At 48.2% G+C, this 23,859-nt stretch overlaps 1 protein-coding gene across 19 annotated transcripts in view; it reads right to left on the reverse strand.

Annotated features, from left to right (window-relative positions):
• FHAD1 (forkhead associated phosphopeptide binding domain 1) overlaps positions 1-23,859 on the reverse strand; it is a 154,460-nt gene that overhangs the window by 68,398 nt on the left and 62,203 nt on the right. For 10 of the 19 annotated variants that reach the window (XM_019018836.4, XM_055385054.2, XM_063702602.1 and 7 more), the window contains 7 exons: positions 19,718-19,848; positions 15,558-15,647; positions 14,095-14,199; positions 7,486-7,593; positions 4,882-4,965; positions 3,603-3,755; positions 2,490-2,685 (listed from right to left, as the gene is read on the reverse strand). In XM_019018836.4, coding sequence (XP_018874381.4) covers positions 2,490-2,685; positions 3,603-3,755; positions 4,882-4,965; positions 7,486-7,593; positions 14,095-14,199; positions 15,558-15,647; positions 19,718-19,848 — 867 coding nt within the window. The remainder of the gene's footprint in view (positions 1-2,489; positions 2,686-3,602; positions 3,756-4,881; positions 4,966-7,485; positions 7,594-14,094; positions 14,200-15,557; positions 15,648-19,717; positions 19,849-23,859) is intronic. The other 9 variants (XM_055385072.2, XM_055385075.2, XM_055385024.2 and 6 more) reach the window with 4 other exon arrangements.

The following is a 23,859-nucleotide window of genomic DNA, read 5'->3' on the forward strand; positions in this document are numbered from 1 at the left end:
ATTGTGGAAAGAATATAAAATTGATGCAGGCTCTCTGGAGGGTGATTTGGCAAGAAGGAGTAGCAACAAGCTTCAAAATGTTGGAGTTCCTTAAGGTGCGGCCCTGTGCTCTTTCCCTTCTGTCTCATTACTTTCATGTAGGTTGTGAGCTTACATGAAATCAGGCAAAACATGGAGCAAAGTTCTCTGGCTGTTCTTCAAGACTGAAGAATAAATAATCTTCCTAACTGATACCATTCATATCTATGGCTTTAATCTTCCTTCCTTCCTGCCTGCTTGCCTGCCTTCCTGCCTTCCCTCCTGCCTGCCTTCCTGCCTTCCCTCCTGCCTTCCTTCCTGCCTTCCCTCCTGCCTTCCCTCCTGCCTTCCTTCCTGCCTTCCCTCCTGCCTTCCTTCCTGCCTTCCTGTCTTCTATCCATCCATTCATCCACCCACAGACCCACCCACCCTTCAATCCACCCACCCTTCCTCCCATCCATCCACCCACCCACCCACACTTCCATCCATCCATCCATCCATCCATCCATCCATCCATCCATCCATCCATCAATCCACCCACCCACTCACCCTTCCATCCATTCTTTCTTCCACCCGTCCGTCCATCCATCCATCCACCCACCCACCAATGCTTCCATCCATCCTTTCTTCCATCCGTCCGTCCATCCATCCATCTGCACTTCCTTCCATCCATCCCTCCAACCCACAGATATGTATTAGGCCCCCGCTGTGTGGCACATGCTCTCTGGGTGCTGAGGATACATCATTATTACCTATCCCCAGACAAGACACCTGGGGAAACAGCTGTCTCTTGGGCATCTCATCTTAGATGTCTCACAGGCACCTCACACTCCTCTTCCCCCTCAAACCTGGGCCTCATCCTGCATTCCTTGCTCTGAGTTTTAGCAAAGAAATCACATCCGTCTTTTACACACACCAGAAACCTAGAGGTCTTGTTGACTCTCCTCTGTCACTTTCCTTCCAACCATCCAGTCCTACCACTGAGGCCTGTTGATTTACCTCTTACTCACCCCTGAATCTTCTTTCTCCATCCCCACCCTGCCCTAGGGCGGCCTTGTCATCTCTTACAGCAGCCTGCCAAGTGGCTCCTGGGGCACCATGCTGCCCACCCTCCAGGACGTTGTCCACTTGCCACCAAGATGATTGTCTCAGAATGCAAGTCTGTCCAGCTCCTTACTTAAGGCCTTTCACAGGCTTCTCTCTGCCCTTAGAATAAAGCTTCTTATCAGGGCCCTGTGAGACCCCACATGCATGGCCCTGGGAAGCTCCCATTTCTGTTAGCCCCTTGTGCTCTCCATGCTCCCCTGCCACCACGCTGCTCCTGTACTCAGAATGCTCTCTCCCCTTCTTTGGCAACAACTCCGATGCATCCTGCAGATGCCCTGCTTTCCCTGACCAGATCGAACCCTGCACTTCATAGCAATTGTCACCACTCAACTTTCATGTTTGTTCGAGTGATTTTCCCATTAATGCCCACCTCATCCTTCGCCCTGAGACCATAAGCTCTTGGAGGGCCTGTTTTTTTACCCCAGTATTTTATTATAAAAAATTTCAAATGTATGGACATATTGGAAGACTTTTACAGTGAACCATATACCCATGACCTGATTCTACCTGTTCCTGACCCCGTTACGTCTCTGCCCTGCACAACATGTGGCGTCTGGTAAGCATGCATGCAATCAATCTTTGTTGAAAGAAAGTGGTTCATACCTCTCCACCTCTAGGAGAATAAAGATAATATGAGCAGGTATGTGTGCAACAATGTTCATCCCAGCATGATTTATGAGTGTGAAAAACTGGAAATCACCTAAGTGCCCATGATAGGGGATTGTCTAAAACAATGGCACATCCTACACAATGGAATCAGTAACCGCCGTCAGTAACAGCGATGATGTAGGTCTGTGTCTACTGACATGGATGACGTCCCATTAGGAATAAACCAAAGAAAATTGAGGGTAACGTGACACTATTTTTTTGTCAAATTAAAAGTCAATAAACATTCAGTAATGCCTATTGTGTGCCAGGTACTATTCCAAGTACTTTCCATATATTCATGCATTTTAATGATCACAACAGCCCTAAAGGGTGGGTACTCCCTATTAGCCTCATTTTACAGATAGGGAAACTGAGGCATAGACAGGGTAAGTGACTTGCCTGGAATCACGCGGTTATTTCCATGGGAAAATGCCTTGGAAGTTAAACAGCATAATTAAACTTTGCATAATTTCGATTTAATTTTCCTTCTGCCTTTGTTTTGTTTCATTTTTCTTCAGTTATCGTGTCTCACTTGTATGTGTGTTTTTTTTTTAATGGAAAATTACACCTCAAGCAGAGAAGCAGGGGGTTCTGGAGAAGGGAATAGACTTGGCCAGATACCCAGGAAGACTTCCTCAACAGATGTCCCATCATGCTGAGATTCAACGCGACATTTTAGAGTCATGCAACCATGTGAGAAAAAAAGTCCCAGTAACCTTTGTTGGGGCTGGAGGGCGGGATCCCGAGGTCCCGGAGGAGCTGCTCCACTTCCTCCAGCCAGGACAGCGCGTGCCTCAGGACGTCCAGCACCACCTTCTGGAGCCCCGAGACAGGTGGGCTCACCTGGAGGTGCTGAAGAAGGTCGACCTCCTTCTTCAGGTCATGGCTGCAACAGGATATTTTCATGCAAGCCTGCAAAGAGGTGAGATCATGAGGAGCCCAGGCCCTGTGGCCAGAAATAGCCCCTGACGTGACCTTCGAGGAACAGCGTTCTCGACTCTGCCACGAAGCAGGCAGCGCCATGTATTGGCCGCCTTGGGAGGACTCAGTTTTTTTCTTTTTTACAATTTTTGTGTTTTGACAGGTTTTTTTTTTATATTCTAATTTGGACTTTTGATGGTCAAAGCGAACCCCCTTTTAGGTCTATGAAACCCCAGAGCCAAAGTACCATCAACAGTTTGGCTGCAATGAGAAGCAAATGTGGCTACTTCTTTTTTCCATTTGTCAGAATTCCTGCCAAGATCAACACACAAGCTGGTCGGAAAGCGTGGTTTCCTGATTTGAAAGAGTGCTGACAAGCCAGCATTTGCACAAACTCCCCAAACAGGAGCTGCTGATTTCCAGAGAAAGCAGAAGCCACCGCCTGCTCTGATAAGCCATGTCCCAGGGTGGGGGCCGCAGGGCTGTGGCCAAGTCCTCCCGTCCCTGCTCCTCCAGAGTCAAAGGCAACGGTGTGGAAACCGCCTTTTGTGGCTGGGCCAAAAAAAGAAAATGCAAATAAAAAGCAGGAATGTTTCTTTGGTTTCTCTGGAAATAACATAGGGGCTATGAAAACAATTTCTTTTTGGCTGGGGATGCGGGCCGCTCAAAGTCAGTAATTGAAGATGCTCAGGCATCTTTTTTGGACACGCCAAGTTCTCCCAGGAGGCATTTTTTGAAGCCCTTTGTTTTTTCTTCTCCAACAAGTTTCTCCAACAAGAGGAAAAAGTGGATAGAAAAGCCAAGCATTTCTGCCCAACTTGCTCCAAAAAAGCTGGGCAATTTCCCAAATAAGCCGCACAAAAATTAGACAAAGAGACCATTTGTGGAAAGTGTTAAGGAGGGGCCACCTGGCAGCTGTCCAGCGACGTCCTCAGCTTCTCGATGTTCTCGGTGGTCTCCTCCTGCTTGGAGTTGCTCAGCTGGGTCTCTTTCTGGAGGGTCCACTTTTTCTGCTGAAAATTGATGTTGTCCTCAGTGACCTGGGTAATTTTCTCTATTAACTGGTGAGAAAAAGAAAAAGGAAAAAAAAAAAAAAAGATGTAACATACAGGGGCGGGGGGCCCTGAGGGAAGGGGAATGGGAGAGGGGAGAGATGCAACTTAAGTCCCTGTCTAAGCATGGGAGGACAGAGGTCCTGATATGTCTTGGTGATGGCTGTCAAGGGGGACGTTGGTCCTGTCACCAGGGAATGAGTCCCGGAATCAGAGATTTTCTTTTCTTTTTTCTTTTTTTTTTACTACAGAGTTTCACTCTTGTTGCCCAGGCTGGAGTGCAATGGTTTGATCTCGGCTCACCGCAACCTCTGCCTCCTGGGTTCAAGCGATTCTCCTGCCTCAGCCTCTGAAGTAGCTGAGATTACAGGCACGCGCCACCATGCCCGGCTAATTTTGTATTTTTAATAGAGATGGGGTTTTACCATGTTGGTCAGGCTGGTTTCGAACTCCCGACCTGAGGTGATCCGCCCGCCTCGGCCTCTCAAAGTGCTGGGATTACAGCCATGAGCCACCACTACTTGCCGATCAGAGATTATTTTTACGATCCAAAGGCCTGTCTTGTGGCCCTGAGTTTGTTCCAGATTCTTCTGTGTTGTATAGGGATTCAGAACACTGAGCCTGATATTATGGGCTCATAAGCAGCAGGTCAGGTTCTCCCACACCCGCTGAGAGCAGCCCACGGCACATTTTCCCATCTGTGCTTTGACACAGGGGGCTAGAAAGTGTAGTGGAAGAACAGCAAGGCAATCATTACAGCCAGACATCCACCCTCACTGCCACTGTCAACTTTTCTCCTCTGAAGGAACGCGCCAGAACGCACTGGCTGTGGGGAGGCGGCTCCCTTTCTCCCAGTGCTAATGGAGGCGAAACATGCATGTCTGGAGACCAGAAGTAAGCCCGAATGGTTTAATTTGATTTTCACAGACACATTTCAAGGGAGTTTTAACTGGCTTTTACTTTAAAAGCCAGGAAATCCCATAAAATCAAAACAAATCTTTATGGTGTAGCAACAGTGTGAAAAATATGCCACCAACAAAAACAGAAACATATGCTCCCAGGGTCTGGAATCCAGATCCACGAAGAAGAAGAAGAGGAAAGTGAAGGAGCCACGTGGCAGGGACGGCAGACTAACCTGTTGGTCGGTGATGGGCTTGTCCGGGAACGGCTTCGCCCGTCCATAGGTGGCCTTGATGACTTGACTTCTGAAGTGCTCCAGCTGCAGCAGAAAGGGGGCAACAGTGTCAGGGGGTCAGCAGGGGCCGGCAAGCGGGGGCAGCGTTTCCATGGCAGGGTGCGGGAAACACCACTTAGCAGGGTTTGCACGCCTGAATGACCATTCCGCGTTATCAGAATCTTCACCGCTCACGGGGAGTGGCGGGACCCACAGAAGAAAAGAGAACAGCAGGCTTTAATTACTTTTTAGGCACGCCTGCCTAACCCGAACGATGCCTGTGGTCAGTGCACACACATGTCTCAAACCCTCAGAAGAGCCTCTTGCTGCCAATTATCCAATGGGAAGTCTGGGGCCGGGAGCGCTCTTCCGTAATTGCTAAGTTGGCACCAGACTGTGAAGTAAATATTGAGGCTGTCAGTCCAAGTAAATTGTGTAGTCAGCAAGGAAGCCCGGGGAGAGGGGAGTGTTCTCCCTTTCTCCATTTCGCGCCTGAGCCCATAAGATTCCTGAAGACTATGCCCACTATGTTCATCTCGGTATCCCTGGAGCCCACTACAGTGCCTGGGGTAGAGGAGACACTCAGACACCCAACTAACCTTTGGTGGATGCCTGTACACAGAAACATCACCTAAAGCCAAGGGCCTCTACTTCTAGCGGCTTTCACTGAGCCCCTCCTGGGTGCTAGTGTTTTCAGGTTAAGGCTGATGAAATAGCAGTTACATTAAGTCCGGGCTTACAGAATGACAAGTCCAAGGTGTCCTGATTCCATTAGTAGTTAGAGGTAAAAAGGAGCCCGACTTTCTCTGAGAATTTACCAACATGGCAGCCCCTGGCGTGAGTCTCCGGTTCACTGGCAAAACGTGGTTATTAAAGACTCCAAAGCAGAGGCTTGAAGGGACCAAAAGGGCTACTGCCTCAACCTGGGGCCCAAGACACAGGTATTTACTGCACAGGGGAGTTCTAATGGGAAACGTTTTAGGGACATCTCTGCAGTGACCCTGCCAGGAGAAGACCAGGTGACATGAGGTTCTCAAAGCCATCCTCTGGTTTCATGGCCAAGCGGAGGGTCCCAGCTCACCCAAAGAATTGACTGTGTAGAGGAGGCCCTGTGAATGATGGTCCCCCATTGCCATCAGGGGCTCCCCACAGGAATGGCTGCCCAGGGCCATTGGGAGGGAGAGGTCATCTTAGACATGGCCTCGGGCCTGGGGTCACTTGGCTGGGGAAGGGCAGACTATTGGACAGGGAGCAGGGCCTTGGAGATACAGGAGCGGGAAGGCACTGGGAGGCAGAGAGAGGGCTTGTCCTTTCTCTCAAGTCTAGACCTGGAGCAGTCTCAGGACCTCCAGGGCTCCTCCCGGATGACCTCTGCCCAGAGCTATAACAAGAACCTTGGCCCTTGGGCAAGGAGCACGGGTCAGACCCTCAAATCCGGTATGTGTTAGGGGAAAGATTGGGGGTAGCCAATGTGCACAGGGAGAGGCCCAGACGGGCAGGTTCTCTGCCCTTGATAAGGGGCTGGTGCCCCGACAGGAGAAATGGTGCTGGCGGTTACAGTGGTGAATATTTGAATTTTAGGGTACAGGGACAAAGGCCTGGTCACACTGCCTGGTAAGGCTTGGATGGTAGAAAATGGAAGGGCTTTGGGAGCTGAGCTGGGTGGTTTGAGAGATCCTGGCTTTTAACCTTTCTTGGTAGTTCACAGACCCTCCTGAGAACCCAGTGGGAGACATGGGGGGCCCTCCTTCCCAGTAATACACACACACACACACACACACACACACACACACACACACACACACGTGTGCGCGCAAACCATTCTGTGGATCCCCTGGAGTCATGGTTTCCAGGAGAGGGACCCCCGTGGAGGAATCTAGGGTGGGCTGCCCCTGGGGGACCACATTCCTGAGGGTCATATGCCCTCCCATCTTGGTTTCCTGTTTGCTTTCCCTTAGCTTTTGGTAAACTTTTGTCTGCACATTCCGGCCCCCAACGACTGTGTCACATTTGCCAGGAAGGGCCACTGGCGATTTCAGGCCACAGCATCAAAGAAACAGCACCTCCAGACCAGGTCGGAGTGGCTCACCCACAGCCGGGAGCTTCTCCATCCAGCATGCACTTTGGACACTCCGGGGTTTTACCTTATTAAGAAAAGTGGCATTTCCTTATAGACACTGTCTGTAATGTCTGCTGGGGCCCAAGGGGAAGAAAGATTGTGGTAAATGTCAGGACTAAAAACATTAGGGAGAAAATGCTAGAAACACCACTGGGGACAAGGAGCTCGGTTAACTGGGGGCAGCCATCGAGCCGGGATTGGCTGCCTGGTCCGGGTCTCAGGTCATCGTAAACTATTGAGTGGGAGGCCTCCCAGCAGCAGAAACCTGTTTAGCGGTGTCCATGGGGGTGGGGAGCTGCAGACAGCCTCTGCTCATGAGATAAATGGGAGAATTAACGCACGTCTGTCTTTCTACCTTGGGCGTCCTCCTCTCTCACCCCCACTGGCTGCTTGGGTGCAATCATTGGAGAGCGTGGGCCAATGAGGGGGCTCTGGAACACGCCTACCTGACCTACTGCCCTCTCCAAATTGATTTTAATGAGGCTCTCTCTGTTCCCCATTTCTTGCAGCTGAAGCAATTTCCTTCTGGAATCCTCCTGAAGCTTCTCTTCAACCTGAAATGACGATGAAAGCGAGTACTTGCTGCTAATGTGATCATAATGCACTCTGGGGAAATTCCTCTAGGATGTCTAATGGCCGTGGGGGGGTCCCAGAGGGGTAGGCACAGCTGCAGCCCATGTGACAGGGGTCACAGGCGTGCACGGGGTGGAGGCAGGCTCGGGGGGCACTGTCTGTTGGGGGAAAGGGCTGGGCTCTGCACCCTGGGCTCAATATTTGTCCTACCCCAGGCTCTAATCCCAGCCCGGTCCCTAACAAGCTGTATGACTTCAGCAAAGTCATTTCACTGCTCTGTGATTCAGTGTCCTTATCTGTCAAATGGGGTGATACTAGTTCCCTCTTCGCAGAGTTATTGTGGGGATTTAAAAAAGTTTGGAATAGTGACAGCGCTTTGTAAGGGCTCTATAAGTGTGTTAGATGTTGTGACCTAGAACAGGTGGATGACAGTAGCCACTATGCAGTCATCCTAACACCATAAGGAACTGCCGCCCATCGTGGGCACGTGGTAAATGTTAACTACTGGGTTTATTATTGTAACTGTTTATTGCTACCACTTCTAGCACACTTACCAAGGGAAACTGCTCTGGGAGACTCGCTAAGCAAGGGCTAGTAAAGAATTGTAGCCTGCAAAAGAAGGCGTTTAAAGTGGGGAAACTTGCCCGTTTTCCCCCGTTTGCTCGAGTAATGGGCAACTCGAGGTGAGCTTGGGCGTGTTCGGTGCTTCCCTCTGCTGGCCATTACAGGACCCTGCAGCTGCTCAGTTCATGTCTGAACCATGAACATTTTGGGCATCTGCTGAGCCAGGGCTCAGGCACTTGCAGGAAATGAGACAAACTCTCCTAGATGAGAGGATTTTGTTCTGAAACAGCCTCACAAGTGGTTTATTAGGGGGCTAGAGAGGGGTCACACAGATTTCATGTAAAACACCCAGAGCAACTGTAAAGCTTTCTTCTGAGTGGCAGGGTGCAGCCAGTCCCCAGCGAGCTGTTTCCCGGGAAGGCTGGCTAAGCTCGCTGGGCCTCAGTTTCCTCACTTACATCCTCTCAGGTGTAAACATACCCCAGCTTCTGTTTCGGCGGACGTTTTTCAAATGCTGCGAAAGCAGAGGCTGTCCTGGGCTCTGTTCTAGCTCCTCCTCTCAATGACTGGCCTCCCCGCCCCCAGCCCCAGCTCTGGCAGTCCTGTTCCTCATATCACTGTCACACAGCAGGTCTTTGGCACCAGCTGTCAGAGATTTATTTATTGAGCTCCTCCCCTGTGCATGGTGATAGGGTTTGGCTGTGTCTCCACCCAAATCTCAACTTGAATTGTATCTCCCAGAATTCCCAAGTGTTGTGGGCGGGACCCAGGGGGAGGTAACTGAATCATGGGGGCCGGACTTTCCCGTGCTGTTCTCCTGATGGTGAATAAGTCTCACGAAATTGATGGGTTTATCAGGGGTTTCCACTTTTGTTTCTTCCTTATTTTTCCCTTGCCACTGCCATGTAAGAAGTGCCTTTCGCCTCCCGCCATGATTCTGAGGCCTCCCTAGCCATGTGGAACTGTAAGTCCAATTAAACCTCTTTTTCTTCCCAGTTTCGGGTGTGTCTTTAACAGCGGTGTGAAAACGCACTAATACACATGGCCTCAGGCTAGGCCCTGAGCACCTTTGGCCGTGACGCCTCCTTGCCTCTAATTTATTTCCTTCCAGAACATCCTTCATAGTCCTGTGAGAGAGTTACCAAGTGGTGGGGCAGCACTGTCTGGTAAAACTTTCTGCAATGATGAAGTGCTCTAACTCCATACTGTCAAATAGGGTGGACACTGGCCACATCTGGCTATTGAGCACTTGAAGTGTGGCTCACGTGACTGAGGGACTGAATTTTACATTATATTTAATTTCACCTAAATGGCCACACATGGCTAGTGGCTATGCCACAGTAACTGGAGTCAGACAGGCCTGGCTTCCCCCAATCTTGGCTTTGCCACTTACTGACTGTGTGCCTTTGGGTAGTGACTTGACTCTATGCTTTGACTCCCTCATCTGTAAAACAGGTATCTTGAAAAGCTCCAATATATTAAAAAAAAATAAAATGGGCATAATAATTTCTAGGTCAGAGTTGTGAGGATGAAAAGAGATGAAATGTTTGGCAAAATGCTGAGTCCATGCAAGATTGTGGCTATCATTTTCACCATTATTATTAATCACAAATTTAAACATATTAGTTCCCTGTTCAAGAGCCTCAGTAACTCCCCACTGCCTAGGTAGTACACAGCCCACACTCCAAAACTAATGAAAAACAGCAAGCCAAAGATTCAAGAAGCCCATACGAACCCCAATAAGATAAATAAAAATGAATTCACACCTAGATACATCCTAATAAAACTGCTGGAAATCAAAGGAAAAGAAACATATAAAAAATCCAGAATACAAAAAGATTATACAATGCTGCAATAGTTAGGTTATAGGTTACTTCTAAATAGAAACAAATGAAGCCAAAAGACACTGGAAGGATAGACTTACTGTCATCTATAATGTGCTGAAAGAAAACAATTGCCAGTGCAGAATTCAATACCCAGTCAAAATATGTTTCATGAATGAAGGATAAATATAGAAATTTTCAGACACATACACATGCATACACACACATGCACACACATGCATGCACACATGCACAATCACACATATGCACACACGTGCTTGCACACACAAATGTACACACACTCCTGAGAGAATATGACACCAGCAGAGCCATGCTGAGGGAAAACACTAAAAGATGTTCTTCATGCTAAAGAAAAATGATCTAGATGGATGATCAGAAATGTAGAAAACACATAATAGTAATGTGAAGATATGGATGTTGACTATAGAAAAATATTAATAATGTCTTTTGGAGTTTCAAATATAGAGAGAAGTTTAGAAAATGATAACAATGGCATATAAGTCTGGATGGGGTAAGTGAAGTGTCAATCTCTAAGTCATTGTGTTAAGAAGAAGGACATAATTATTAATGAATATTGAATTTTGGTAAGTTGAAAATGCATATTGTAAAATTTAGAATAACCACTAAAATAGTAAGAGTTAAAAACTCACTAAATATTAGATTTTGATAAGTCACGAATGCATGCTATTGTCTTATGATTACTAAAAGAAAAGTAAAAGAGAGAACATTTCCAAGCTAGTACAGGGGAAAAGGGAATGATAAAAAAAACTATCAACTCACCCAGGCATTGTGGCTCACGCCTATAATCCCAGCACTTTGGGAGGCCAAGGTAGGCAGATCACGAGGTTAAGAGATGGAGACCATCCTGGCCAACATGGTGAAACACTGTCTCTACTAAAAATACAAGTTTAGCTGGGCATGGTGGTGTACGCCTATAGTCCCAGCTACTCAGGAGGCTGAGGCAGGACAATTGCTTGAACCCAGGATGTGGAGGTTGCAGTGAGCTGAGATCGCACCACTGCACTCCAGCCTGGTGATAGAGCAAGACTCTGTCTCAAAAAACAAACAAACAACAACAAAACCCATCAACTCAAAAGAAGGAAAGAATGGGGAGAAAAAGGAACATAGGTAGTACACCTGGCCCTGAGCAAGTAGATAAATTTAAATCCCAATATGCCAGCAATTATATTAAATATACTTGGACTGAAAGACAAAGATGGTCAAACTGTATAAAACCTATGTGCTGTTCACATGAGATACACATTGTAAAATAAAGATTGACATAAAAAGTATGAAAAAGATAGTCTATGAAAACTCAAATCAAAAGAAAGCTAGTGTATCTGATGGAGCTACCTTAATGACAAAGACTTTAAAGGAAAAACATCTCTAGCAATGAAGAGGAACATCTTGTGATAGCCAAAGATTTGATTCGATAGGAAGTAATGAAATGGTAAATACATATGCATCTACTAACACAGCCTCAAAATATATAAAGCAAAGATTGACAATATTAAAAAAAGAAACAGACAAATCCACGATCATGATAGGATCTTCAAACAATATGCCTCTCTCAGTGGCTGACAAAACACACAGACAAAAAAATCAACAAGAGCATTTAAGTTTTGAGCATTATCGGCAAGCTTCATTTAATGTCCATATAGAGAATATGAAACCCAATGACTGCAGGATGCATATTCTTTTCAAGTGTGCACGTGGAACTGCAGTCGGCCACATGCAGGCCATAAAATAAGTCTCAATTAATATCAAAAGATTGAAGTTACACAGAAGATGTTCTCTGACCACAGTGTAATTAAGCTAAAAATCAGTAACAAAAAAGGTAAGCAGAAAACCCTCATATATTTAGAAATTAGGAAATAAGCTGCATAGTAACCCATGGGTGAAAGAAGAAATCACAAAGGGATTTGGAAAATATTTTGATCTGAATAATAACGAAAATACTACGTACTAAGACTTGTGGAATGCAGCCAAAGCCTTGTTTAGAGAAAAATTGATAGCCCAGAGAGCATTTTGACTCCATGTTCATGACTACAACTATTTAAAAGAAAAATATACCATAGCAAGTTCATTTTCATTGAGAGGGTATTTTCTAGAGCGAAGTTCATTAAACCAGTTGTTTAAAAGATTTCCAAATGTTTCCATTTTCACTTTAGTCTCCTGAAATTATTTTGATCTGGATCAGTTCTTTTGTAGGCAAATTATACAATTATGATTTGATTCATCCATAAGTTTTTCTGGACCCTATCAAATATTTACCAATCACAGGTCTGTCTGTCTGTGTTTTATTTTGTAGTTCTCATTTCTACCATGTCCATTTTCCCCATATTATATTTTACAAGTCTAAACTTTTTCAAGAATATTTGATTTTTTTAAGTGATTATTTTAATTTTTTGTAGACAGGGCCTCACTGTGTTGGCCAGGCTGGTCCTGAGCTCCTGGTCTAAAGCAATCCTCGTGTCTCGGCCTCCAAAGTGCTGGGATTACAGGCGTGAGCTACCGCACCTGGACAAGAATATTTGATTTTTCTCTTAAGTTTTAATTGATAAATAAATTTTACTTTGTATAGTCTTAACTGTTGATTTTAATTTTGTGTTAATTATTTCTGCCAAGTCTACTTATGTCTGGCCAACTTTTGCAGGCTTCAATACTATCCATAAGATGTGATCCTTGTGTAGTATACATTTCAGCTCGCGAGGTTTTAATGATTTGACTTCTGCTGACTATACTCACATTCATATTAAATAAAATTGGAGAAAAATAGATTATTTGCTTTTATTTCTCAGATCATCCCTGAGAACCTCCCTTCACATAGAATTCCTCTGCCTTTTAGATTTGTTCTTAAAATATTCTCAGTTGTGGTTGGGCGTGGTGTCTCACACCTGTAATCCCAGCACTTTGGGAGGCTGAGGCAGGAGGACTGCTTGAGGCCAGGAGTTCAAGACCAGCCTCGGCAACATAGTGAAGCTCTGTCTTTATTTATTAAAAAAAAAAATTCTTAGTTTTCTCAATGACAACCATCTTCTAATCAAATAAACTAGATGATTCAAATGGAAAGAAAGAGATTCTGTCCACACTGCTCAGGACTCTCGAAGATATTTTCAGTTAAAAAAATTAAAATATGTGTGATCCATAAGCATCTTTTATACAACTCTTCAATTGGTTATGTTGCTAAAAGAGGTCACCATTAATTTAAAACAATAGGACTTGCTGTGCTGATGGAAATTTCCATATCTGTGCTGTCCAGTGCAGCAGCCAACAGCTACACGTGGCTACTATGCATTTGGAACGTGGCTGGCAACTGAGGAGCAACATTTTGTTTTATTTATTTTTAATTAATTTTTTTTTTTTTTTGAGACAGAGTCTTGCTCTGTTGCCCAGGCTGGAGTGCGGTGGCACGATCTCAGCTTGCTGCAACCTCCACCTCCCAGGTTCAAGTGATTCTCCTGCCTCAGCCTCCTGAGTGGCTGGAATTACAGGCCTCCGCCACCACATCTGGCTAATTTTTGTATTTTTAGTAGAGACGGGGTTTCACCACATTGGCCAGGCTGGTCTCGAACTCCTGACCTCAGGTGATCCATCTGCCTCAGCCTCCCAAAGTGCTGGGATTACAGGCATGAGCTACCGGCTTTAATTTAAATGTAAATAGCCATGCGCGGTTAGTGGCTACTGTTATGGATAGCGCGGGTCTGGAGTATGCAATACAATTTTTTTTCCCATGATGGGAAGGGACATTAAAATAATTAAGTAACACTAAACTCAAAACTGGGATTGGGAGGCCAGAGGTGGGTCTCATTACCAAAAAGCAAGAAACAGTTTTAGAAGGCAGTGAGGAGTAGTGGGGTTACTCACAGGGGCCTTGGAGTCAGACCAACCTGGGTTCAAGTCCTGCCACAACTACTTTATGCAGTGAACCTGGTCCCTGTCCCTGTGTGAGCCTCAGTTTTCTCAGCTGTAAGAAGGGTTAATACCAGCATAGGCCACTTAGAGGACTAACAGGGATGATGAGTGGGGAGCTACCGCCCACACTGCTCTCTGGGCCTGTTGTCCACTACGTACCTTGCTTTTTTCTCTCAGAGTCCTAGAGATCACGCTTTGTTCAGTACAACTCTTCCTCAGCTCCGCCCTAAGCTTCTTCATTTCTTTCTCCATGTCTTGGATTTGCTGAAAAAGTTTCAACAAGAGTGAACCTCCCTGATGGGGGCAGGAGCTGCCTTCTTGGCTGAGAGGTCTGAGCCCTCATCATCCCCTGGCATCCCATCCATTAAGGTGGAAACCTTGTCTGGTATCAGCTTGTTTAATTCCTTCTCCTGGAGGAAGGTTTTACATCTCTCAGCAAAATAGAGTTTATTTTTCAACTGATATATTAAAAGTTCTGGATAAAGGAAGTTAGTTTCTTTTGGAAGTCAGTACAACTCCTGGATTAAGGACTACAGGACATCCATCAACTCACTTGAAACCCTGCTCTTGGGGTATATTTTTGAGTTCAATCTAAAGGGCCAACTGTTTAGAAGACTCAACAGGCAAGGTCTGGAAGAACGGAACAATGAAATGTTTTTTCTTTTTTGTTTAGGCAGAGAGTAAAATGTTCCTGGCCTGGAGGAATGGCGCTGGCGTGGGGAAGAGCAAGTTGGAGAAGCTGAGCTTCCCAACGAGTGGAAAACGCACACCTGGTGATGTGCAGGGTGGATTTGGAGGGCGTGAGGAATACACCTCCTTTGACTTTTAATGGTCCTATTTTCATTGTATTTATTTTTATGGTTACCTTCTACATAAGGCAAATAACTTTTTCTTTTTTTGAGACGGAGTCTCGCTCTGTTGCCCAGGCTGGAGTGCAATGGCACGACCTCGGCTCGCTGCAACCTCTGCCTCCCGGGTTCGAGCAATTCTCCTGCCTCAGCCTGCCAAGCAAGCAACTGGGATTACAGGCACCCGCCACCATGCCCAGCTAATTTTTTTGTATTTTAGTAGAGACGGGGTTTCACCGTGTTCCCCAGGCTGGTCTAGAACCTCTGAGCTCAGGCAATCCACCCACCTTGGCCTCCCAAAGTGCTAGGATTACAGGTGTGAGCCACTGCCTTGTTTTGTTTTTATAAGTGGTTGTTAAATAGTTGTGTTTAAATAAAAATACTTCAGGAAGTGTCAACAATGGTGCCTGTGGCTAGGATAAAACTTGGGACAGTGGAATACATGTTTGGGAGTCACAGGTCAGGGGTGGGGCAGGGGACCATGTGGTGGCCAGCTGGCCAGCCTCCTGTCCCTGTCCCCAGTCTCAACCCCAACCTGGCCCCAGGGGAAACCCTTGAGGGAGCTAGAGCCAACTGCCCAGGGAATCCTGGGGCCCCTTCACCCATCTCTTCCTTGCAGAAGCAGCAGATCAAAGAGCAATGAGACTATGTTAAACAAGTAAGGACAGAGCCCCAGAGCTTCATGCTTAGTGATGGCCCAGGATCCCACCAAGAACCTCAAGGTCAAACTCTGTTTTTTCTGGTGGTACCTACGAAGGAGGAAGCTCAACTCACGGTTTTGCAGAGTTTTAACTCTTTCTCCTGGGCTTCCCTGAGCTCCCTGTGAGCATCTTCCTGTTTTAACTCTTCCTTTAGCACCGAGCACTGTGGAGAAAAGGGCAACACAGAAAGAGGCCAACGTCGGCCAGGTAGGGTTGTCGGGGGAAGGAGGGGCTCCAAGGCCCCATGTGAGCCCCTGAGAGCATTTCCTGCTGTTTCCATCCAGTCACCCACTGAGATCCCAAAAGGCATCCCATGGTGTCTGACGGGCACACAGGATCCCAAAGCTGTTCCTGCTTCTCCGCTCAGGAAATCAGAGGAATAAAGCCACTACTCTCATCTTCAAAAGCCAGCAATCTAAACCATAAGGAAAATCCAGCTTTGGAGAGTCTGTGCTGAGGAATAAACACGGATGTGCTTGGAGGGCCACTAGCGGGCTTGGACGGCTCTCAGTGCTTCATGCAATTCACTCCTCCAAGACACCACTGCCCTGGGAGCGGCGGTGAAAATGGAACAGCTGTTCTGGAGGGCAATTTGGCAACAGGCATTAAGAACATAAATAATGGGCCTCCTTTTTGACCCAGAAATTCTGCTTTAGGAATGTATAAGGACAATGGCCTGGCAAATCAGCAAGTCTGTAGGTTCAGGGATGTTTTTGAGAGTATTGTTAGCCATAGTGAACAGAAAGGAAATACCCGGCTGGGCGCGGTGGCTCGCACCTGTAATCCCAGCACTTTGGGAGGCCGAGGTGGGCGGATCATGAGGTCAGGAGATTGAGACCACCCTGGCTAACACGATGAAACCCCGTCTCTACTAAAAATACAAAAAAATTAGCCAGGTGTGGTGGTGGGCGCCTGTAGTCCCAGCTACTTGGGAGGCTGAGGCAGGAGAATGGCGTGAACCCGGGAGGCAGAGCTTGCAGTGAGCTGAGATCGCGCCACTGCACCCCAGCCTGGGCGACAGAGCGAGACTCCGTCTCAAAAAAGAAAAAAAGGAAACACCCGTGTCCGATAACCCGGGGGCTGTTTGATTCCATTGTGCACAGACAAGAGAATGTCATGGAGCTTTAAAGACCCATGAGAAAAGCTCTTATCCATGTGGGGAAACAGTAATTGTTTAAAGTTTAAAAAATGTATATAGTGTAAATTTGTTGTTATATATCTGTTACAGATATATTTTTTCCAGGTAATTTTAGAAACAAAACAGAAGGAATATGCACTCAAGTACTGACATAGATTTCTTGGTGGTGGCATTTCTCTTCTCTTTTTAATTTTGCTCTCCAGTTTTATCTACTTTTTATTCTAAAATTAACACAGCACATGTAATTTGAAAAATAAAGACAGTCATTCGGATGTTCACATGAGCAATACCCTTGGTCACGAGGAGCCCACGTGCTGATGAACGCCAGGTGCGGCCTGGAGAAGAAGGCAGACCTGTTCCAAGGTCAACGGGGAAGGGAAATGGGGACACAAGTAACCCACATGCACTTCGTGGGCAGAAGAGCCCCGGAGCTGCTGTTTCTCCGTATTTCTCCCACCTAACATCAGCTCTACAGCCCCGACACACATCCACACACCCCACACACCCCACAGGCACCCCCACACCACACCTCCACACCCACACATCCACACGCCCCATGCACCCCACACGCACCCTCACCCACTCACCTACACACATCCACACCCCCACACACCCATACACCCCCACACCACACATCCATACCCCCACACACCCATACACCCCCACACACCACACACACCTACCCATATCCACACACACCCATACACACCTACACACATCCACACCCCCACACCCATACACCCCCACACGTACACACACCCATACCCCCATACACACTCATACATTACACCCACCCACACACTCACCTACACACATCCACAACCCCACACACCCATACACCCGCACACATCACACCCACACACACCCCCATACACAGCTACACACATCCACACCCCCACACACCCATACACCCGCACACCACACATACACCCCCACAGCACACCCACACACCCATACTCACCTACACACATCCACACCCCCCACACATCCATACACCCCCACACCACACCCACACACACCTATACTCATACACTCACCCACACACCTACACACATCCACACCCCCACACACACCCACACCACACCCACACACCCACACCACACCCACACACACCCATACAGTCACCCACACACCTACACACATCTACACCCCCACACACCCATACACCCCCATCTCCACACCCACATACACCCACACACCTACACACCAACAGCCCCCACACACTCATACACACCACGCCACACCCACACACCTATACACACACCCTCACCCACACCCACATGCACCCTCACACACACCTACACACATCCACACCCCACACACCCACACACATCCACACCCCACACACCCTTCCCAACACCCTCACCCACACATCCACACACACCCCACACACCCATACATACTCCCCCCACGCTCACACCCATACACCCCCTACGCTTACACACCCATACACACCCCACACACACCCTCTCACACACCCACACTCATACATCTCCACACCCCCACACCCCCACATACCCACACACATCCACACCCTCACACACCCTCCCACACACCCACACACATCCACACACCCACATACATCCTCACCCTCACACACTCACCCTCCCACACACCCACACACATCCTCACACCCACACACATCCTCACCCTCACACACTCACCCTCCCACACACCCACATACATCCTCACACCCACACCCACATACCCACACACCTGAAACAGCGACAACACATGTAATCCAGGCGGTGACCCTGCTCGGGGGACGGATGCAGAGGGCTTGGCGAGGCGGGCTAACCAGCCGCAGAGGCGGAAGCGCACAATGCAAACCGGCCTCTCACTTCTCAAAACTGATTTTGTTGTTCCCATTTTGCTGATGACAAAGGGGAGGCCACATCAGTTATAACAAAAGCCCACTCTGGGCTCCGACCCTGGTCTGTGTGCCCCCGGGGCTCCTGTCCTGCCTTTCTCCAGCTCCAGTTGGGGCACTGCAGTCAGAGCCAGAGGTCACTACTGCTGCTTCATCCTTGGACCCCCAGATCCACCCTGCCTGGGTGCCCGTGCAGACTTGGCGAACTCATCAGGCACACCTGAGATGAAAGCTGTTAGGTTTTACCTTGAGTCACTGAAACAGACACATCTCACAAATACTGAGAAATCCTATAGGTTCAGGATTCTAAAGTCAGAGCATTGAGGTAAATTTGGCAAATAGTTATTATTATTATTTGAGACGGAGTTTCACTCTTGTTGCCCAGGCTGGAGTGCAATGGCGCGATCTCAGCTCACTGCAATTTCTGCCTCCCAGGTTCAAGTTATTCTCCTGCCTCAGCCTCCCGAGTAGCTGGGATTACAGGCGCCTGGCTAATTTTTGTTATTTTTAGCAGAGACAGATTTTCACCATGTTGGCCAGGCTGGCCTCAAACTCCTGATCTCGTGTGATCCACCAGCCTCGGTCTCCCAAAAGTGCTGGGATTACAGGCATTGGCCACCATGCCTGGCCTCAAAACTACTTTTAAACAGCTCTTGACTTGCCTACCAGGTTCACTCCACACAGAATATTCTTACCCACACTAAAGTCTAAGAGAAGAAATGAAAGTCTGTCTAACTGCACTTGGGCCTGCAAACATTCTGCTTCGAAGGTGACTGTGCAAACCAGTGGTTACTGGGATGAGGGGAAGCCCACCGTGTCCTCTTTTGCATGCAGTGATTCTATTCTGCTTTAATATTAAGCCTTGCCACGGAAATAGCCAAGCTGAGAGGTGCATTTACTGCTGGAATTAACCAAACTCATTTATAATGGGCATTAGAAAATGTTTCCTGGAGTTGAAGCTACATCTTGCTTATTCCGGGGCACATGCACGCCGATCTTTGAAAAGGTGCAAAGAATGTGGCCAGCTGTTTTAGTTTCTCTAGGTCGGCATTTCATGTTTTGCCCCCAACGCCCCCCGCCACCCCGCCCCCAGCACAATGGTGTGAGAGGAAGGAATGAAATTTAAACTAAGGGCCCAGGGTGAATGAAACAAGCATATCACGTGACTTCACTTTAGCTGCTTTTCACCCGATGGCTACAAGGTGACGCAGTCATCCTTACTCACTCTAGAGCCAAGGGCTTCCAGCTGGTGGTCCTTGTCCTTGTTCTGACTTTTTAGGTGACTGACCTCTTCCTTTAGTTGTTGAACTTGCTCATCCTTTGCTAACATGTCTTTTTGCAAAGATGACACCATCCCTGTAAAAAAGAAGACTCACAGAGGTCAAAGAGGCAGTGAGGATGACTGTCATCGCTGCCGCTGTCAAACAGTTTGTGACGAGCCTGGCACTGAGAAGGGAGGTGTCTCCAAGGATCCCAGGAGCTTGAATGGGGTTGAGACCAATATCCACTGCACATCATTTGTTCAAGGTCCCAGTGACAAGGAGAGGTCAGTCGGTGCGTGTTGCTGGAGACAGGAAACATCTGTCGGGGTGCTGTGGGCATCGGCCCTGCCTGGGAACAAAGGCTCAGCAGAGAGAGGGACCAGGAGGGGCCACGAGATGGGCCTGTGGCAGCAAGGGACGTGTTGATTCACACTCATCTGAGTTTGGAAACCGTCTCTAGCACTTACTAGCTCAGTCGTCTTTTTTCTTGAGACAGGGTCTTACTCTGTCACCCAGGCTGGAATGCAGTGGCACAATCATGGTTCACTGCAGCCTCGACGTCCTGGACTCAGGCGATCCTCCTGCCTTGGCCTCCCAAGTAGCTGGGACTACAGGTATGTGCCACTATGCCTGGCTAATTTTTGTATTTTTTGTAGACATGGAGTTTTGCCCATGTTGCCCAGGCGGGTCTGAAACTCCCAGGCTGAAGCAATCCACCAGCCTCCGTCTCCCAAAGTGCTGGGATTACAGATGTGAGCCACAATGCCCAGCCTAGCTTAGTGGTCTGAACAAGTTATTTAACCTCTCATTGTATCTACAGAGTTGTATAAAGAACATAGTAGAGTGGCTAACACATAGTGTTTATTCTCTGCCACCCACAACTATATGTGGTAGCCAGCTTGCAAAATGGCCCCCATGATCCCTGCCTGTTAGAATACCTGGCCTCGTGTAGCCCCCTCCCACCTGAATAGGGCTGATGTGTGTAACTCATATGGCACTGTGGAAGTGGTGAATGTGACTTCCCAGGGTGAATCATCAAAGATGTTGTGGTTTCTTCTTTGCTCTCCTTGGATCACTCGGTCTGGGGAAAGCCAACCGCCATGTTGTGAGGACACTCAAGCAGCCCTAGGGAAGGACACACATGGTGAGGAACTGAGGCCTCCAGCCAACAGCCATGTGAGCGAGTCATTCCAGAAGGGGATCCTCGAGCCCTAGTCGGGCTTTAGATGACATGACAGCAGTAGCTCCTGCAACCTCGTGAGAGACCCTGAGCCAGACTAAGTCACTCCCAAGTTCCTGAACCACAGAAACTGGGTAAGATAAACATATCTGTTGCTTTTTTGGGATAACTTATGTGACAGCAGATAGCCAATATATTATTGTATTATCACATCGAGAAAAAGTGAGAAGAAGGGTGCATAATGCAGTGGTATTAGGTTATCTCATACGGTCCTTTTCTTAGAAAAACATTCATCCTAGTTTTATTGGTGGGTATCAATCAAGAATCAATCTTTATTGCACAATCAAGGATGTGTAATAAAGAACAACATGATCCAGAATTTCATTGTAAAAATGAACTTTGTCCGGGGACACAGTTAAGTTCCTTGGAAACAGACTGCTCTCTCTGGGGCTTGCCTGCATGCTTTGTGAGGCGGGACCAGAGTGACCTTTTCTCTAGAATGAATTTGGCTTGAGTCTCTACCAGATGCCCTGTGTAGTGCAAGGTTGCCCCATTCTGGATGGTGGGAAAGTGAGCTACTCTCAGGCCTACGCGGGCTTCGAGATGGTTCCCTCTGCTCCTCCTGGGTGGTTCCTTCCCTGCCCACATGCACGTGCTCATCACACCTGACTCTGCTGAAGACTTGAGGGGGACCCTCTGAGATCTCCGGGGTGCTCTCCGTGCAGACCCCTCCCGCCTGGCACGCCGCCCAGCAAACTCAAGCTGTGCTGGCTTCTCCACCTCCATCTCCTCAAGTCGGGCTGACCACTGGGCTCTGTCTGGCTTCCCCTCCCTGCTGTGGTCTGGAAACTCTCTCCAGCGCAAGCCAGCCAGGGGCAATCGTAGATTTCATCTTGTTTGTTTCCACTCCCTCCCAGATCATCGTCACATGCTTCTTGGGGCCAATAGATGGAAACCATTATTTCAGACATTTTTTTCTGTTTGTTTGTTTGAGTTGTTTCAGGCAGGTGAGGAAATCCGCACCTTGTTCCTCCATCTGCCTCTCTTGCTGTGGAAGATGGGGTTTGTGATGTGTTGTGATGGCTTCTGTGAGCCTGGGTCACTGTGTGGCCACAATGACCAAAGCCCCTACTGACCCATGATGGGCTCAGGGTGGAAGCAGGAGCTGAACCTGTCTATTGTGGGCCACTGAGACTTGGGGGACTGTTTGTCACTGCAGCGTAACCCGGCCCAGTGCTTCCCGAGCTTAAGTGTGCACACGCAGCAGCCGGGAGGCTTGTGAAAATGAAGATTCTGATCGGAAGGTCAGGAGTGGGGCCTGAAATTCCCAGTTTCTCACAAGGATCCAGGTGATGCTGATGCTGCTGGTCCAGGGACCACACTTGGGGCCGTGAGAGTGTAGCCCATCCCAGGCCATACCTGAGCCCAGGTCTGTCTGACTCCTTGATTAGAGAAGTGGTGTCTGAGACAGGCTTGCAGCGTGGATGGGGTGTGATGGACAGACGCTGGGGAGGAGGGCAGGGCCCAGTGAGATCCCCCTGGGATGCCTGGTGCCCAGAGCAGCCCTGCCCATAGGGCTCACAAGTATCCAAGAACATTCCATGTTAGGGAAGAACAGAGGTAGAGCCTGGAGTGGGGAGGGGGACTGCAGAGTGAGGCAGAGGGAAAGCCACAGCCAGGCGGCCTGGGTCCTGCAAGACAGCGATTGTGTCTGACTCAACGCTACGCTCTGCTTTCACAGCCACGGGCATGTTTCCTGCTGTGCAGGGGGGACTTTAGGAGCAATATGCCCAACCTGGACTCATTCCCTCTCCACCACCTGCTTTTCTCTCTTCCCCCTTTCTCTGTCCATGGCCCTATCATCTGCAGGTCTCGAGACATGCCATTCTCTGCCTTAAAAACCCTAACGTGTCCCATCACACTTAGAAGAAAACCTGAACCCCTCCCATGTAATGTGGCCCTGCCTCCCCTCTGACCCCACCAGGTCCCATAGCCCCTTGTTCCCTGACTCCAGCCACACTCGCCGGCAGTTGATCCAACACTGTGGCTTGATCCAGCCTCGGGGCCTTTGCACCTGTGCTCTCTGCCCAGCATACCGTTCCCAGGGGCCTCCCGACAGCCCCTCCCACCTCCTCAGAGATATCCCTGCCCAGGCACTAAGCCAAGGGTGTCCAATCTTTTGGCTTCCCTGAGCCACACTGGAAGAAGAAGAAGGGTCTTGGGCCACACGTAAAATACTACTAATAATAACACTAATAATAACTGATGAGCTAAAAAAAAATCGCTAAAAAAAAAAAAATCTCATAATGTTTTAGGAAAGTTGAGGAATTTGTGTCGGGCCTCATTCAAAGCTGTCCTGGGCCATATGTGGCCTGCAGGTCGTGGGCTGGACAAGCTTGCACTAAGCTATTCTCCTTCACTTCACCCCCTGAGTGCTTCCCCACCACGGTGTCCAGCTTTATTTCCTCTGGAGCACTGATCTCTCTCTGGTATGGGCTTGTTCATTTATCTTTTTACTTCTTATTGTCTGTCATCCTCTCCCAAGTGTGAGCCCCATGAGCAGAGGGGCAGAGGGATCTTGACTGCTCAGGGCTCTCTCTCCCCAGTGCCTAGAACAGTGCCTGGCATCTAGCAGCTGCTCCATAAATGTGCTGAATGAATGAATGAATGAATGAATGAATGAATGAATCCAGGCTAAGAAACAGCTGTGCCTGGCAAGGGTGGGCCATGAGTTGGCTGCCCCCTTGCCCACCCAAGTTCTTGAGTATCCAGCTACCTCTCAATTAGCAAAATGCTTTCGCTCCGGCCCAAGAGCACCAGTGTGAGATGGGTAAGAGGCTGGGTGCCTTAAATTGGCAACCCCATTTTAGCCACATTCTAGTTTGCATTCACAGCAAACTGGCTCATGGGACTGCCTGAGCTGCA

The sequence above is a fragment of the Gorilla gorilla genome, chromosome 1 (assembly GCF_029281585.2).
Source record: "Gorilla gorilla gorilla isolate KB3781 chromosome 1, NHGRI_mGorGor1-v2.1_pri, whole genome shotgun sequence".
NCBI lineage: Eukaryota > Metazoa > Chordata > Mammalia > Primates > Hominidae > Gorilla > Gorilla gorilla.